Here is an 18,622-nt window from a genome sequence, read left to right as displayed (position 1 = left end):
GACCTGGAAAATCTTTGCGAAGAGAGGGGCATTGGCATCCTCCGCAAGACAAAACGGGACCTGATAGCAGACTTGTCCAGATGGGATGCCCAGCAACTGCGGGAGCCGGGAGTGTCCGCTGAGGTGGATACCAGCCCATCTGACAATCAAGGGGAACCAGAGGCTGAAGATCTTAGGCGTACAGAGGTTGAGCATCCTGCGGGCCCTGTTGCAACAGTTACGCCAGAGACTGTCAGTATGGACCCCAATCCCAGAGTTTCTGACATTACTCGCCCGGAACTGGCCAGTACTGGACTGTCCATGGGTGCTGACCCGGTAATGCAGCAGGCATTACAAAAGCTGATGGAGACTGACCTGGACAAGTACATGCAGTACATGGAAGCACGAGAGGAACGGGAGCGCCAATCTGCAGAACGCAAAGCTGCTGCTGCTGCTGCTGCTGCTGAACGCCACGCGGAGAGGGATGCCGCTGAGCGAGAACGGGAGCGCCAACGACAGCATGAGCTAAACATGGCAAAAGTGCAACAGGCCAGCCGGAGTTCACCGCCCAGCCTCCCTGCTGAAGGAGCTGCAGCACCCGTAAGTGCAAAATTTAAATTTGCTAATATTGAAAAAGACACAGACATTGACTTGTTTTTGCGGTCTTTTGAAAAAGCATGCCGTCAGTATCGTCTGTCCCAAGACCAGTGGGCCAGACATCTGACACCTTTGCTGCGCTACAAAGCGCTTGATGCCTTCGCAGAATTGCCTGCGGAGAAGGATAATGATTATGCTGCTATAAAAGACGCTATCGTTACTAAGTACCAGCTGACGCCAGAAGCCTATCGGAAAAAGTTCAGGGCCTGGCAGAAAAAGTCTTCTGATTCGTACCGAGATGTGGTCAGCAGCTTGCTCACCACACTCCGCCAGTGGACACTAGGCCTCACCAAAGGGTCTTATGATGTCCTGGAGGACTTGATAGTCCTGGAACAATTTCTGAACATTTGCCCTGCTGATGTACGACAGTTTGTGTTAGAACGCAGGCCGGCTTCAGCCACTGTCGCTGCAGACCTTGCTGAGACTTTTGCAACTACCCTGGTGGCTGATACCCGCAGAACTGTTCCATCCAGCTGGAGAGGAGGTCAGCCCAATACCTCGGCAGACCCTCCTGCCCCTGTGAGCCGTCCGCCACAGAGGCCACCCAGCGCAGCTGCTGCACCCAGGCCTGCAGCGCCTGGAGAGGTCACCTGTCACTACTGCCGCCAGCCCGGACACATGAAATTCGACTGTCCGGAGCGGAGACAGACACCACCAGCACCTGGATCATCTGCATCACCTGCACCGCACCCACAGCAGAGGCAGCCCGCCAGCGAACCACAGCCTGGATCATCAGATTTTGTCCTGTTTGCCCGCGGAAAGGAAATCCGCGACTGAACCGACCAGCAGCAACTTGTTAGAGTGAACGGCAAAGTTGTCACCGGATTTCGAGACACCGGAGCTGACATCACGTTAGTTCACTCACATCTTGTGCCAAAGGAGAGCATCAGCTCCAGCCGATCCCTTGCCCTTACTGGAGTAGAGGGCACCCTTTTCCACATAGCCCACGCAAGAGTGAAGCTGGATTGGGGAGTGGGAGGGGTCCACGAAAGGGTTGTTGGGGTTATGAAGGATCTCCCAGTCCCTGTGTTGCTAGGGACTGATTTGGGCAAGCTTGTGTCCTACTATGAACCTGCCACGACCGCCTTGTCGCTCACGGAAGGAGACGGACTCTCCACCCACCACCAGGTACTTTATACACTTGGGGGAGCACCAGGGGGAGGTGGGTTGAATGTGCCCAGTTCAAGGGTACCAGGTTCAATAGTGCCTGCTTCAAAGGCACCTGAGTTTGATGTACAGACTGTCTGTGGTGATGATGCTGTAACTGTACCTGAGTTTACTGTACAACCTGTCTGTAATGAAAAAATGTCTATACCTGTCAATGTCATTACTGCATGCAATGATGATTTGAGTAACGTCCGTCTGTGCCATTCTGACAGTGTACCTGTGCTAGCAATACCGCGCAGCTGCACTGCTCAGAACCCGAGCTCAGAACAGGTGGAGGGGGTTCCGGCCTCCTCCCCCTCCTCTGACCACAGGGATGAGACCTTTCAGCCGCTGGCCTCGTGTGACATGAGCCAGTTGGCTGAAACTGACAGCGCCATATTCTCAGCCGCACTACAAAGTGACCCAAGCCTGGAGGTGCTCAGGCAGCAAGCCGCTGAGCCCCTCGCAGACGGGGCCGCTTTCAAGGTGTACTGGGAAGGTGGGAGACTGTACAGTGAGTCTGTACAGCCCCCTACAGGTAGATCCCACGCGGATACCAAGTGGCTTGTGGTCCCGAGTGCGTTTAGGGGACATGTGCTGAAATCCGCACATGGTAATCCTCTGACCGGGCACTCGGGTGTCCGCAAGACACTCGCCGGTATTCGGAAACAGTTTTATTGGCCCCGGATGAACAGGGATGTAGCCAACTACTGCAGGGCATGTGCCGTCTGTCAGGAGCTGGGAAGGTCCAGGGATTCCCGCGGGGTTCCCTTAGGTCCACAGCCACTCAGCAGGGGAACCCTGCGTGGGCTAGCTGTTGACCTAACCAACCCACTGCCCGTTGTCCGCAGTCCCGGCAGACACCACGTCCGACTGCAGTGGCGCAAACGCCCTGTCCAGAACGGTCCATGTTGGGTCAACCCTGAGGGTAGCCGACCGCGACCGGTCCAGGGGAACCGAGCCACAGGCTCCAATAGGTTTTCCCGCCGTACCGGCAACTCGAGGCCCGTCAGCCAGGTTAGCGGCGCCGCCACACATCTTGCGGATGAGTGGCTAAGCCACGGACAAGGGGGGGGGCTGTCACGGACGATTGCGGGGATGCAGGCGCGTCCTGGAACCGCCCGTGAAGAAAAGCGATCGCACTCGATTCTCTGCGTCGATTGCGCTTCAAATCGATAGAATCTGGATTTATTGTGTAGGAGGTCTGCAGTCCTTTCTTAGCAGAGGAATAGCATCACCTTAACTGCAGGATGGCTCTTTTGATATGCTAATGAGCCTGGGCCCAGAGAGTCCCTGGCTTCAAGCTGTGCTAATGGCCCATCCATCAGGTATAAGGTGACAAACACCATGACAGAACCAAATTTAGAGTGAGGGCACTCAGACACTCCGACTCCTTTTCCCAGCAGGGAGCCGACATGTGGCTTGCTGCTGCCAACTTCAAAGAACCTTTGCCTGGGAATGACCTGGTATAAATCCCAGGGGTCTCTCATATTCCATAAATGGCTATATGTATCATATTTTCTGTGTTGCCAGGCTGGCAGACCCTCCAAACTAACAGAGCAGGTAGGGCCCTGCCTGGCGTTGGGTCTGAGAACATTTCAGAACCTTCTGAGGTAAAGACTGCCCGTTAGGCAGTCCAACAGTGCCCTAATGGTACCACAGGGGTCCCACCCCTCATGTTTGGTATCAGACTGCTGGGTACATCGAGGCAGATCTGAAAATATTAGTAAATCTGCCCTGACCTGTACGGTTCTGTGAGATAGAGCCCATATATGGTTAAGGCATGATTTCTGGTCTCCAGGACAAGGGCAGGACTCATCTCATGTTCTAAGGGGGTGGGTGGGCCCGCCCTCACTTCCTCCTACTGAATCAGGGGCATAAGAATGGGAGAGGAGCCAAAACTCAGAGTCCTCCACACTGAAACATCTTGCACTCATCAGATGCCAGCTTGAGGATATGCTGGCATCCACCTGGTCTGAACTCTGAACTCTGGACTTTGAAACCAAGGACTTTATGATTCTTCCCACAATAAGGACATCTTTCCAGGAACTAAGTATTTTTTCTCCCTTCTTTTATTTTTCATACTGGCTATTACTGTTTTCATAATTGTTGATTTTCATAATTGTCTGTATATATTAATTATTTATATTGCGTGAATAAACGACTTTCTCCAAGTCATTCACTTTCCGCTACCCTGCTTATCAGCACACACAGAAATGATCTCGGGTCTCTGAAGATACGCTACTGTTTGTTTGTTGTTGGCTAGACAGAATATCGTGTGTTTAACCGTTTTATTCGCAGGATTAGTCAGTCAGTTAGTGGGCCCCACGGTCCCATAGTAACCGCGGTGGTGGCAGTTTACTCTGAACCAGTAGGTGACGTTGTAATCACCCGTGTCTCACAGGCTCCCTTCTGAGTTGTCTGCGGCTAATTCTTAACGGTTCCTGCGCATTGACTGCGACCAGAGTTCGCACGATCTGTGCGCTGGCACCGTTTAGAAGGCTAAGTGCGGTCAGCCACTGAGGGCTCCTGTGACATACAACAATAGGATGCGTGTGGGGGATATATATATATATATATATATATATATATAAAAATCACGAGCTTCTTCTATCCTCTTCTACAATTACCTCCTCACATTCACGTGTACAAGACTTCTCACGTGCCTCACCCCTCCTCTGGAATGCCCTTCCACAACACATCCGCCACTCTCCCACGTTTGAAATCTTTAAACGCTCCCTCAAAACCCACCTTTTCCGACAAGCATATTCTCTAGCTTAGGCCATGCACCCACTAAATAACCTAATTACGCACTGCCTGTACATATACTGTATACTTCCCCCAGCTTTTGTTTTCACCCCATTCCTTTAGATTGTAAGCTCGCAAGGGCAGGGCTCTCACCCTTTTGTGTCATGGAATGTTATTAATTCAATTGCTTGCACACTGCTAGAAATTTATACATTTTAGTCATCCTGTTAAATCAAATTGTAATCAGCAGTGCTGTATCTTGTATCAGTGTTCATATTTTCATGTATACCATTGTCTGTATCATTATGTATCCCTTGTTTGTTTTCTTACATTGTACAGCGCCACGGAATATGTTGGCGCTTTATAAATAAATAATAATAATAATATTATATATATATATATATATATATATATATATATATATATATATATATATATATATATATACACACACACACACACTAGATCTTGTATGATTGTATGACTAGAAATACAGTCCTTTACTAGGGTGTTTCAATTTTGCAACTTTGGAAAATCCAACAGTGTTAATTATATTCAAGCTATAGTTTAGTGCGCTGCACAAACAGGGGGGAGGAGATTACTCTACGAGATATAGGATTATTATTATTAAATAGGAGTAAGAAATAGGTTAAATAAAGCTGATCAGTATGTGAGAATGCGTTCATGTCTCATGTAGGGATGTGTTTGTGTCTCAGTTAAGTAAGCTGTGTGTGCAGTAGTTCACTGGAAGTCAAGGACAAAATATATTACTAATAAAATATTTTCTTATGTAGGAAACCAATATTTGTACCAAGTGTGAAGATAGTAAATAGCTAAATAGTCAAATGTTTCCACATTTTCAATGTTAATCTCATAGCAATGATTGAGTGAGCTAATAGGCTGAGAACTTAACCCTTAGTTCAACTGACACTTTACATTGAGATAACTAGTGTATTTATACAACTTATGGCTTTAATCAAAGTGCTAACAGGTGTTTTTCCCCTAATAAGTGAGGGCATACTGTTAATACTCCTGAATAGTAATGTTTGTGGAAATTTGTTTGAGTACTGCTTACAGTATTTTAGTAAATATATTTGACAGAAAGGACACACTGCAATAAGATGCTGAAACCTTAAAAGAGGAAAATTATGATCTCACTATTATATCCTGAGGTGTCTTCAACCTGCCCTAAGGGACTCACTGTGCCTGGCACACCTTTCCACTTAATCTGGGAATGCCCTCCACTTCACATCTACTGGCTTTAAGTCACTAAATTCATTCATGATGCTATAAATACTCCATATGCCAAATGCGGTGCAACCCCAAAATTTGTATACTCAGTCTCCTTCCTGACCAGCTTTCTGACAAATACAATAAAGCTTTTCTGTGTTAAGCCCTTTCACTTAGCAAGGAAAACTGTAACAAAGTTTTGGATCTGGTCCCTACTTACTCAGATTAGGTAAAAAATATGAACGCTGTTCTGCCACGGCATTAGTGTAAAGTTTGACAAGATGTGGTTACCCTGGAAACAATCAAACCTTGAAAATAATAATAATAATGTAAACTTCTCTTTCAATCCTGCATTATTCTATGTGTTACCTTGACTAGATATAAGGCATAGCTGTTTTACGTATTTGTACTTTTGAATGGCATATCAAACTATATTCTATATCTTTTTCCTCACTGCTGCCAATTTAAAATATCTGAATGTGGTATTGGTTAGTTACCTGCTCCATGGGTACAATCTGAAATATATCGGAAACAATTTTAACCGTGGTCTATTTGTGGAGGCTTCTTGTGAGGCACAGTTGACCCCTTGCATCATCCACAATTTTCAGGGTGATATTATGGATCAACTAAAAGTGCAAGTAGCTGAATCAGACACCCTCATAACCTTATCTATAACAGTTTCCAGACGGGTAGTGCCTCGACAGAGCAAGGACGGGTAATTAGGTAATATTGCCTTCTTAGTAGTAGATTGAACTGTGGCTTTAACCACCTTAGCGGTATGGACAAGCTCAGCTCGTCCATTACCGCCAGAGGGTGCCGCTCAGGCCCTGCTGGGCCGATTTTGATAAAATAAAAAGCAGCACACGCAGCCGGCACTTTGCCAGCCGCGTGTGCTGCCTGATCGCCGCCGCTCTGCGGCGATCCGCCGCGAGCAGCAGCGAAAGAGGGTCCCCCCAGCCACCCGAGCCCTGCGCAGCCGGAACAAATAGTTCCGGCAAGCGCTAAGGGCTGGATCGGAAGCGGCTGACGTCAGGACGTCGGCTGACATCCATGACGTCACTCCGCTCGTCGCCATGGCGACGAGGAAAGCCAAACAAGGAAGGCTGCTTGCCGGAGGCGATCAGAAGAACGCCTCCGGAGCGCCCTCTAGTGGGCTTTTAATTTAAAAAAAACCCTCCCGCAGCCGCCCTGGCGATCTCAATAGAACGCCAGGGTGGTTAAGGAAATTATTTGCTGTTATGGGTTGCAGAAATGAAAAGTTTTTATAAGTTTATTTTGTAGTAGTACTACTACATCAAGGATAGGTTACTTGAGACAATATTAACAGTGATACTCTATAGCATTAATGTTTTAGAGCCAAGGAAAAATGTAGAGAAGCTAGTGAAAGGGAAGAAAAAAAAAAAAAAACTTTTATGCAGGCTTCAGTAGAATGTGTAACGATTGGTGTCAGCAACACAGATTTTCTGATTATTGGTAATCTGCAGTATCACCAATAATGCAGATGCTATACCTGATTATATGGTGATCTGCAGAATCACCAATAATGCTAGTATAGCTAAACACAGGACAACCAATGTGGAATGGTGTTTAGTGCAACAGTAATGAAAAGAGGAGATCTCCCGAGGAGCGGGAGATTCAGACAGTACTGCAGCCAGAGATCCCCTGAGGAGCAGGGAACCCAGACTGTACTGTAATCAGTGGACGCCTGAGGGGCAGGAACCACTGTTAGTATGGCAAAGGATGATCACCTGAGGAGCAGGTGATTTAGACTATATTGCAGCCAGTGGACACCTGAGGAGCAGGGACCACTGACTGTGCTGCAAGGATGATCACCTGAGGAGCAGGTGATTAAGACTGTAATGTAGCCAGTGGACACCTGAGGAGCAGAGACCGCTGACTGTGCTGCAAGGACGATCACCGGAGGAGCAGGTGATTAAGACTATACTGTAGCCAGTGGACACCTGAGGAGCAGGGACCACTGACTGTGCTGCCAAGATGATCACCTGAGGAGCAGGTGATTAAGACTATACTGCAGCTAGTGGACACTTGAGGAGCAAGTGTTACAGACGGAGCTGCAAGGGTGATCACCTGAGGAGCAGGTGATAAAGCTACGCAGACTCCTCACCAATGACAAGTTCCACTGGTGAGGACAGAAAGGTCAGACAAGCAGAGTAGGCAACGTATGGACAGGTAAGGTACAAAGACAGAAGGCTGATTCAGTGTCAGTTCAGGCAGAGTCAGCAACAGTAATCAGATAGGCAGCGGTACTGAATCAGCAAGCAAGAGAGTAGTCAGGAAGGCAGAAGGTCATAACAGATAATCCACAATATAGCAATATCCTAGTCTAGGTGTGAAGTCCTTGGTTTCAACACCTGGGATCTAGTCTAAGGTCTAGTACACAGAATATACAATGCAATAGTACTTTAAGCTATCAACAGAAACTGGCTAAGTGTGAATTCCCAGCTCCTGCTGGTTCTAACACACTGTAGGATCTGACTAGGGTCTGAGCGCTAACACGTTAGCATTTGCAACAGCAGACAACCAGGCAGGTCCTCTATATACTCAGAGCGCTCCACAGCGCCGCCCCAGTCACTCAGCCAATCCGGAGCACTGCTGAGGTCAGCTGATCGGCTGATCTGATGACTCCCCTTTTACTTGCATAAAGGTCCTGTCGCCTGACGCGCGGGCCCGCGTAGCTCTCAATCTATGTGCACTAGAAGGACCAGGCAAAGCAGCAGCATGTAGCTGCGTGGCAGGGCCGCCGGCTGGAACGCGGCGATAGCCGCCATGCCGCTTGCCCCTGCAGTGGCATCTCTGCTATTATTTACAGTACCCCCCCCTGAGGAGTGGACCCCAGACACTTCCTACCCGGCTTCTCAGGGTGTAAGTCATGAAACTCTTTCTTTATTTCCTCAGCGTGCATGCGACCATCCGGCACCCAAGTTCTCTCCTCCAAACCATACCCCTTCCAGTGGACCAGATACTGTACAGAGTTTTGCACTAATCGAGAATTCAATATCTTCTCGATCTCATACTCAGATTGGTCGTCAACCATCTCAGGGGGGGAGGGGGGGGGGGGAGAGGAATCCACATGCACCGCAGGCTTCAACAGGGAAATATGGAATGATCTCACACCTCTCATGCTGGCTGGGAGATCAATCACATAAGTGACCTCATTAATCTTTCTGGACACCGGGTATGGGCCTACAAATCTGGGTCCTAACTTAGGTGACGGTTGTTTTAATGCTAAATGCAGAGTAGATACCTACACCATGTCCACTGGGGAAAACGTCCACTCTACAGACCGTCTCTTATCTACCTGTTTTTTCCGAGTCCAGGGTTCATTCGGAACTGGTAGGGGTTGTAATGTACCCACTGGTGCCTGACGAGAGGACCCACCTCCAGCACAAACCTAGCACTCTCTCACAAACTCTTTACAATCAAGTGCCAGCGAAGGCCACCATACACATCTGGCCAATAAGTCCTGAGTTTGAGCTGCCCCGGGATGTCCAGCATTCTTATGAGAATGGAATAATTGTAAAAGTTGTGGGCAAAAGGGAAGTGGTACAAACATAGCCCCCTCAGGCTTTCCTTCTGGAATGTCCTGTTGATAAGGCTCTAGAGTAGCTGTCCAGTCTTCCCAGGTTTCGGTAGCTGCCAACACCACCTTTTGCGGTAGGATGGTCTCAGGGGTAGAAGGCTGAACTGTCTCTGGCTTGAAACACCTAGATAGAGCGTCTGCTTTGACGTTCTTACTACCTGGTGTATACGTTACAGGTGACTGGGAAGGACAGATGAAGCCTTTGCCCAAGTTTTCTTTAATGTATTCCTGCATTACCAGTCCCTCAGGTCCCGACAGATTATTAAGATGACCTCTAGGAGACATACAACCAGATCTTAATTCCATGGGGCAATCGAAACTCCGGTGAGGCGAGAGTTTATCTGCAGACTTTGGACAGAACACATCAGCGAATTCTGTATACTGCATTGACATCCCTTTGACCCGTATCTTGGTAGCGCAAACAGCAACTCTCTCCAAACAATGATGATGACAAAGGGTTGACCAGCTCTGTAGCTCATCTGAAGCCCAGTCAATCTGAGGGGAGTGGAGTTGCAACCAGGGCATACCAAGAATAATGGTAGAGGTTGCCATTTGCAGAACAAAGAACTATAATTTCTCTTTATGTAACACCCCTATATTACACAACAATAAGGGGGTCTGGAAAAGAGGTTGTCTACCCTGTAATGGAGAATCATCCACCGCTGTGACCAGAATCTGCCCGTCTAGAGGGAGTAAGGGAATCCCCAATTTTTTTTACAAAATCATAATCTATAAAATTGGCTGCAGAGCCGGAGTCCACAAAGGCCTCTGTGGATCTGTTCTGACCCTCCCATGTAATGGAACAAGGAAGGAGCAGACGATTATTGTTTAGAGGTAAAGACTGCTCGCCTATGGTATGACCTCTGACTACCCCTAGGCGGCAGCATTCTCCCAACTTCTTAGGACAATTCTGGACAACGTGACCCTCCTCAGCACGATATAGACCGAGTCTTTCTGACCTTCTGCGATTCTTTTCCACTTGCATCAACCTAGAGTGTCCGATTTGCATCGGCTCGTCTGGAGGTGACGAGGGTGGAGAGGAGTCGTATGAGACAGATCTTATAGCATTCCTACCACTAATCTGTTTCTGGTAGCGCAAGCGGCAATCTATCCGCACAAGAAATTGCTTCGTCTACAGATTTGGGCTCAGGATGTCCTAACATCAGATCATAGACTGCATCAGACAATCCTGCCAGGAAACAGTCTAATAATGCATATGCTCCCCATCTAGCTGACACAGCCCACTTCCTGAACTCAGCGGCGTGAACCTCAACCGATTTACGACCCTGCCTGAGCATCTTTAGTTTCCTTTCAGCAGTGGAAGCAATATGCGGATCATATATAATGGCCATGGCCTTAAAAAATTCCTGAACTGAGGATAACGCCTCATGCTCTGAATGAAGACTATATGCCCATGTTTGTGAATCTCCTGACAAAAGGGTCTTTATAAATATTACCCTCTGGCGCTCAGTCCCTGACAAGTTAGGCCTCAGCTCAAAATAAGATAGCACACGATTTTTAAAGTTCTAAAAGTCAGATCTATGTCCAGAAAACTTCTCAGGTATGGACATGCGAAAGTCCGTGACTGGAGGGGATCGCACTGTATTTATAGTCGATTGAAGTTCCTGAACAGCCCCAGACAGTTGTGTAATCTGGGATTGTTGGTTAATAATCACCCCGGAAATATCGTTTACCGCGGTGGTCAGGACTTCAACATGACTACGCAGTACATCCATACTGTTTTGGTCTGCTGTTCTGTAACGATTGGTGTCAGCAACACAGATTTTCTGATTATTGGTGATCTGCAGTATCACCAATAATGCAGATGCTATACCTGATTATATGGTGATCTGCAGTATCACCAATAATGCTAGTATAGCTAAACACAGGACAACCAATGTGGAATGGTGTTTGGTGCAACAGTAATGAAAAGAGGAGATCTCCCGAGGAGCGGGAGATTCAGACAGTACTGCAGCCAGAGATCCCCTGAGGAGCAGGGAACCCAGACTGTACTGTAATCAGTGGACACCTGAGGAGCAGGGACCACTGTTAATATGGCAAAGGATGATCACCTGAGGAGCAGGTGATTAAGACTATACTGCAGCCAGTGGACACCTGAGAAGCAGGGACCACTGACTGTGCTGCCAAGATGATCACCTGAGGAGCAGGTGATTAAGACTATACTGCAGCTAGTGGACACTTGAGGAGCAAGTGTTACAGACAGAGTTGCCAGGGTGATCACCTGAGGAACAGGTGATTAAGACTATACTGCAGCTAGTGGACACTTGAGGAGCAAGTGTTACAGACAGAGCTGCAAGGGTGATCACCTGAGGAGCAGGTGATAAAGCTGCGCAGACTCCTCACCAATGACAAGTTCCACTGGTGAGGACAGAAAGGTCAGACAAGCAGAATAGGCAATGTACGGACAGGTAAGGTACAAAGACAGAAGGCTGATTCAGTGTCAGTTCAGGCAGAGTCGGCAACAGTAATCAGATAGGCAGCGGTACTGAATCAGTAAGCAAGAGAGTAGTCAGGAAGGCAGTAGGTCATAACAGATATTCCACAATATAGCAATATCCTAGTCTAGGTGTGAAGTCCTTGGTTTCAACACCTGGGATCTAGTCTAAGGTCTAGTACACAGAATATACAATGCAATAGTACTTTAAGCTATCAACAGAAACTGGCTAAGTGTGAATTCCCAGCTCCTGCTGGTTCTAACACACTGTAGAATCTGACTAGGGTCTGAGCGCTAACACGTTAGCATTTGCAACAGCAGACAACCAGCAACTGACAGGCAGGTCCTATATATACTCAGAGCGCTCCACGGCGCCGCCCCAGTCACTCAGCCAATCCGGAGCACTGCTGGGGTCAGCTGATCGACTGATCAGCTGACTCCCCTTTTACTTGCATAAAGGTCCTGTCACCTGGCGGGCGTGCGTAGCTCTCAATCTATGTGCACTAGAAGGACCAGGCAAAGCAGCAGCATGTAGCTGCGCAGCAGAGGCCGCTGGCTGGAACACGGAGATCGCCGCCATGCCGCTTGCCCATGCGGCGGCATCTCCGCTATTCTTTACAGAATGTAGTTTAGAAACACACACACCATGAAGCTCTTCAAACCCCTGAATTAACTTTATTTTTTTTTATGGATTTTTAATTGATGAACTTTGACCTCTTACTTACACATCTTTACTAATTTGTCTGCACAAGTTTGTTCTTTGTTACTAGAACCATTTACATGCAGATCCATTGGTGGTGTCCTCCAACTGCTACAGATTTTGGAGATTGTCTGATTCAAATCTATTGGACTGCTGCATCCCTAGAAGGATAATCCTATATCTGTCTGCCCTTCTCATATTGGTGGCAATGGCTGCATCTTGCTTTTCTTCTGTGTCATCCTGTGAGAACTACACTTTGTGCTTTATCATGAATGCTTTACTGCCTGTGCTGCTGACGTCATGGTATTTCATCTCGATGGACAATATTGTACTCAAACTTTATCTAAATACAAAAAAAGGACTTGAACCTTCCTGGTTATTGGATATCAGCAGGTGTAAGCTATTTCAATTTTGCTTGTTTTATGAACTTGGACTGGATAATTTTTTATACAGAAGATCACATCTTCAAGTTGTGGTTAAAAACTTCAACCTCGTGGATGATTTTTGTTTTTAAGCAACTTATTGTTAAAATGTTTTCCGTTAATATGAGATATTATGTAGTTTTAGGTTGAGGTGAAGGTTTTAGAAATGTGAATTCTAGGTTATGTGGGACCCACTTCCTATATGCAAATTGCTAACATTAACAATGCAAGGGTGTAACTTTTAATTTGAGTATACTAACAATAATAATGTCAGTTCATAAGTGTTAAGATGTCGGACTCTAGAGCTACTAACTGCTCTGGTTAAGAACACTATCTTTTGTTATCTAACAAAGTACTAACGACTCTGGAATGCACTAGTCCTCTGGCATTGAATATTTATTACTAATGGCAATAACTTTTAATCATTTTAACTTAAGATTTTACTTTCTCTTAATCTAAGCTTTAAATCTGGTTCTAACAGAGATATTGGTTCTAATTTTTATGTTAATTGTCCCTATTAAGGCAGGCCATTTGGGAACATCTATTTCAAATGAAAAGCTAAATGGTATACAACTCCAAGCGCTTAGAGTAATGAAAAGTAGTAAAATGTTTTCAGAGTGTACTTGTACATTAATGAATATACTGGCAGTGTAGCAAAAATGGCTATCCTAGCCTCCATAGAGGTTGGGCAGGTGTGTGCTCCATAGTCCTACTCACCCACCCCTTGCTGGTGATTCCTAAGTGAATGTGTTCCAGGTAAGAAACATTTAAAAAGAAGCAACTACTTTACAACCCTGGATATACGAGAGGAGTTCTGACTTTCCTCTGATGCAAAGACTTTCTTCACAAGCTTGCTAAGCTCTGGTGTACAGGGTGAATCCAAATGGATACAGAGAAACAGGTATGAACTGTTTAAGTTTATAAACATCACTGATGAATCTTTCAGTGCTGTTAAAGAGGAGTTACGTGGTCTCAGGCTCTCTACACTACCGAACAGACATGCCTTGGGTGACCTCAGCAGTGCTTTGCTTGGGGACTCTTGTTGCACTTTTATCCCTGCTAATGATGATGAACACAATGGGACTGGTCAAAGCTCCATACTTCCAAGTGCTTACATACTTTGAGGAAACAGATGGTTGAAGAAGGAGGTATAACTGGAGACCTATTTTCAGGTTGGTCAGAGGAAATTCCAGCCTGGGAGTTGTCCTTAAATAAAGACACTCATCATCACATGCCTACCCCTGCTTACCCCTCATCATGTTATGCTGCATTTGAGTACTCCTCATTCCCTTCTGAAAGAAACTGGTAACTAAAGCAACCTCTTCTATGTTGCCTGTACATATACACCAAGCCAATACAGAGCATCACGTCACTAAGTCTATGGATGTTTTGCTGATGTTAATGGAGAACAGTGGCGTATCTGGGTAAAATGGTGCCTATGGCAAACACTACAATTGCGCCCCCCCCCCCATCCCTGCCCCAAGCTTATTCCCCCATAATAAAAGCAGCCAGGTGCCTCTAGATAAAGAAATGAAATAGCCAGGAGCGCCAAGATAATTAAGTAGCAAAGTGCCCCCATTATACATAATTTGAGTAGATATGTTCCCCAGACAACTGAATTAGGTAGACACGTGCTTCTAGATATTAGTATAAGGTAGTCATATATGTGTATTGGAAGGCCTTTCCAGTGGCATATTTTTTCTGTGGAGCTGCGACCAACCACACTGCTAGAAGCAAGGCCGAGTGAGGACGGTACTTCCTCACATGCGATCAAAAGTGGTTGCATATATACAGCAACCCAAACTTTGTGAGTATTTCCTCCTACGTGCATATATATTCTGGTGTCCCTTTGATAATACACCAGATCGGGCTCCCGGTCTTTCTGTGTCTTTTTTTGCCTTTTACAAAGAACCCACTCATATATGTGCACTCCACATTTGAAAAATACTCCTCAGTCAGTGACATGACTATATAGTCTGTAAAGTACTGCAGAAGATGTCAGTGCTATATAAATACATAATAATATGGTAGGACATTAGACTATGACCATGGCAGATATCAGATTGTGAGCTCCTCTGGGGACAGTCAGTGACCTGACTATGTACTCTGTAAAGTGCTGCAGGAGATGTCAGTGCAATATAAATACATAATAATAATATGGGAGGACATTAGACAATGACTATGGTAGGATTAGAGTGTGAGCCTCTCTGAGGACAGTCAGTGACATGACTATGTTCTCTGAAATGTGCTGCAGAAGATGTCAGTGCTTTATAAATACATAATAATAATAATAATAATAATATGGTAGGACATTAGACTATGCCTATGGTAGAATTACATTGTGAGCTCCTCTGAGGACAGTCAGTGACCTGACTATGTTCTCTGTGACCTGACTATGTTCTCTGTAAAGTGCTGCAGGAGATATCAGTGCTATATAAATACATACTAATAATATGGTAGGACATTAGACTATGACTATGGTAGGATTAAAGTGTGAGCTCCTCTGAGGACAATCAGTGACATGACTATGTACTCTGTAAAGTGCTGCAGAAGATGTCAGTGGTATATAAATACATAATAATATAATAATAATAATAATAATAATAATATAGTAGGACATTAGACTATGACTATGGTAGGATTAGATTGTGAGCTCCTCTGAGGACAGTCAGTGACATGATTAGGTGCTCTGTAAAGTGTTGGAAAAGATGTAGCTACTCGGATTCAAAATGTAAATTATACAGCGGTGACCCTGGGAGATGGGCGTTAACTTACCCATAAGTCTGTGGGATCCTATGCATTCCAGTTGCGTCCGCGTTCCACGCCAGTATCACGCTTTCTCCTTCAAGCTAGAAGAAGGAAGTGTGGTAGTGACATGAAATGTGTCACACACATTGCGTGTGATGTGAATGGAATGCATATGATCCCACAGAATAATTGGTAAGTTAACCCCCATCTCCCACGGTCACCACTGTATAATTTAGATTTCTAATCCAGGTAGCTACTCAAAAGACCATCCCTGCTTAATAGTACCTTTTTAAGGGATGTACAATAGATGGGGGGGGGGGGGGGAGACAAGCAGGAAGAATGGAGAGTGAGATGGGGAAATGGAGGACAGTAAGAAGTGTGGGAAAGGCAGGGGGAGGACACAAGAGAGGGGAAAAAGAGAAAAGGAAGGGTGGGAGATAAAGAGATGGAGGAACAGACTGTGTGGAAAGTGAAAAATCTCACAAGGGCTATCCAGTTTGGCAGGAACATCACACCACAACCATGATGCACAGTACAGGAGAGGGGGCAGAGAAGGGAGAGCACATGCTGGGAGCAGAGAGAAGACAGGAAGTATTCAGCAGTAATCATCTTATCTTTATTGTCGGGAGCTGCCTCTCTCTGCTCCGGTAACTTTCACACACATCGCCTATCATCTCCTGTCTCTCCTGCAGTAAAAAGACACTCGCTCACCGTCACTAGACTTGGCTGCAGCTACGCACGCAGACTCTTGTTCTCCTCTATGCTCCATCCCCCATCAGCCCCAGCGGCAGCAGCAGGGCTTCATGCAGCCAATCAGGAGGGAGATGTGAGCTGAGCAGCAGAGAGGTGAATGGGACGAGAGTTTCCTACTGCTGTACGGTGCTGGCTGCCAGCTAGATTATCGTCATGGGAAGGAGCCAGGAGGTTGTCAGACCTGGCTGGGGAGGAGGGGGGAATTTTCTCATTTATGCGCCCCCTGGGAGGCGAGTGACAAAGGGCGCCTATAGCAGCTGCCCTATGTGCACGGCTCCAGATCCGCCTCTGATGGAGAATCCTTCATCAAGATGTGGAACTCTGATGCCCTAGGCTGAATGTGTTACCCCTTGTGTTTGCATCACCCTCCCTTGTTTGTCCGTGTTGGTGTTACCAACAACAGGGGGGAATGAAGTAAAATTATTAGTTTTAAATGGCCACCTGTAAGCCATATTGCACACTTCCTTTATAACATACATTATCCCTAGAAATAACAGGTTCTCTTGTTTCACACAGTCTCATGACATAGGAATGCAGCTGTAGGATTTTGGGTTGGTATCTTGCAGATAAGAGACACAGTGTTTCCCACAGGTTATAACCTTGAGTTACACAGATCTATTGTCCACTGAACTGTCCATGAGCTTACCTACTTAGATATTCATAAATATTCATGTATTCATTTATGCATATTGTATCATCCAATAAGTTAGTTAGCTCCTATGTTAGGAACCCAATCGGGGTTTTAGGTAGGCAGAATAATTAGAATCTGTAATTTATTTCAAAGAGTATATCTGTCTGTTCCAAGTTTTTCCACCAGACATCATTAATATGTCTCCTGTACAGTAAATAAACTTCCACTATACTTCCAAGAGACTGATCTGTGATATTTCACAACATTACAATATTAATTTATAAATGATTTAGTCAGTGTTTGCCCACTGTAACCTTTCCTCACCACGATTTGCATTCAGAAATTTATCACCATTGGCAACATCTTTAGTACTAGCAGACATGATCTGTGGAATGTTTGGTTACTGAGAATTCCGAGGCCAGTACAAAATATATCTGGTCTCCCTGAATGCTCTGGGGGAAGATTTCCACTTTGGGGGGAGAATTCCACTTAACTAATCAGCCTAGGCTAAACATCACTGGAAAGGGCAGGGCTACAATAAATATACAGCAGTATTTAGATATAGGAAGTGTTTCTGATGCTAACGCCAGGAAAATTAGTGTGGAAGTGGGTATCAATAATATGTTGTTACAGTGCCTCTTTGAAGCACATCTTTGTTTTAGTGGTCAAAATATTAGAGAGGTAAGCACAAGGCTGCATTCCATAACTGCCTGCATTTTAAAATGAAGCCCTTGGTGGCTTGACTGTGCTGAATACCCTGCTCCATGTAGATTGTGCATCTTCCTGGTAAGGGTAGTCACAACGGCCAAACTTGTATGGGGGTGGGTTGGGGGGGCTGGTAACTGCTAACCTAGGACGCGAATGAAACAAACAGCATTTGTATAAGTGATCTCATTCAGTGATTGTCTTTACTTTTGTAAGAATACTCACATTGTTTATAATATTCTTCTCCATAACTTTGTCTGATTTCTTCAGTTGTGTTTTCCCAACATTCTTTAATGGATCCTTTCATCACATCTGCATTTGTTATTCGTGTGTTAAAAAACCCAGGTTCGATGATACATACTTTCACTCCAAATGGACGCATCTCCCGCCTGAAGCAAAACACAGGGAACACTTCATTGACAATGATGCCAGTTGTACTGCAAAACATGTATTTTTGTTGTCCAAAAGCTTAGGGTAAATTTATAACATTACAAAAAATACAGCAGTAATTATCACTGTAATTAACGGTGTTATCAGTGCACTTCTTGCATTTATTGCAGTATTTATAAAGCTAGGATAAATAAATAAATAAACGTTCAGCAGCAAAGTGCAGTGATAAAGCAATCCAGTCAATCTCATTACACACACAACTTTATTCTGTGTTCCTTTTAGAATCACCTGCTCGCATTCACGTATACTAGATTTCTCACATGCTTCACTCCTCCTCTGGAATCCCCTTCCAAAACACAGCCATCACTCTCCAACCTTTGAAATCTTTAAGTGCTCCACCAAAACTCACTTTTTCCAACAAGCATATGCTCCAACTTTGTCCATTCAGCCTTCAACC

At 45.6% G+C, this 18,622-nt stretch overlaps 1 protein-coding gene across 3 annotated transcripts in view; it reads right to left on the bottom strand.

Moving 5' to 3' along the window:
• The window catches only part of LOC137545837 (retinol dehydrogenase 7-like), a 137,266-nt gene that overhangs the window by 31,871 nt on the left and 86,773 nt on the right, over positions 1-18,622 (bottom strand). For all 3 annotated transcript variants that reach the window (XM_068267522.1, XM_068267523.1, XM_068267524.1), the window contains exon 4: positions 18,001-18,164. In XM_068267522.1, the coding sequence (XP_068123623.1) occupies positions 18,001-18,164 (164 nt within the window). The remainder of the gene's footprint in view (positions 1-18,000; positions 18,165-18,622) is intronic.

This window comes from Hyperolius riggenbachi, chromosome 2 (genome assembly GCF_040937935.1).
Source record: "Hyperolius riggenbachi isolate aHypRig1 chromosome 2, aHypRig1.pri, whole genome shotgun sequence".
NCBI lineage: Eukaryota > Metazoa > Chordata > Amphibia > Anura > Hyperoliidae > Hyperolius > Hyperolius riggenbachi.
Note: the sequence above shows the minus strand (reverse complement) of the source record. Positions and strands in the feature narration are given on the sequence as shown.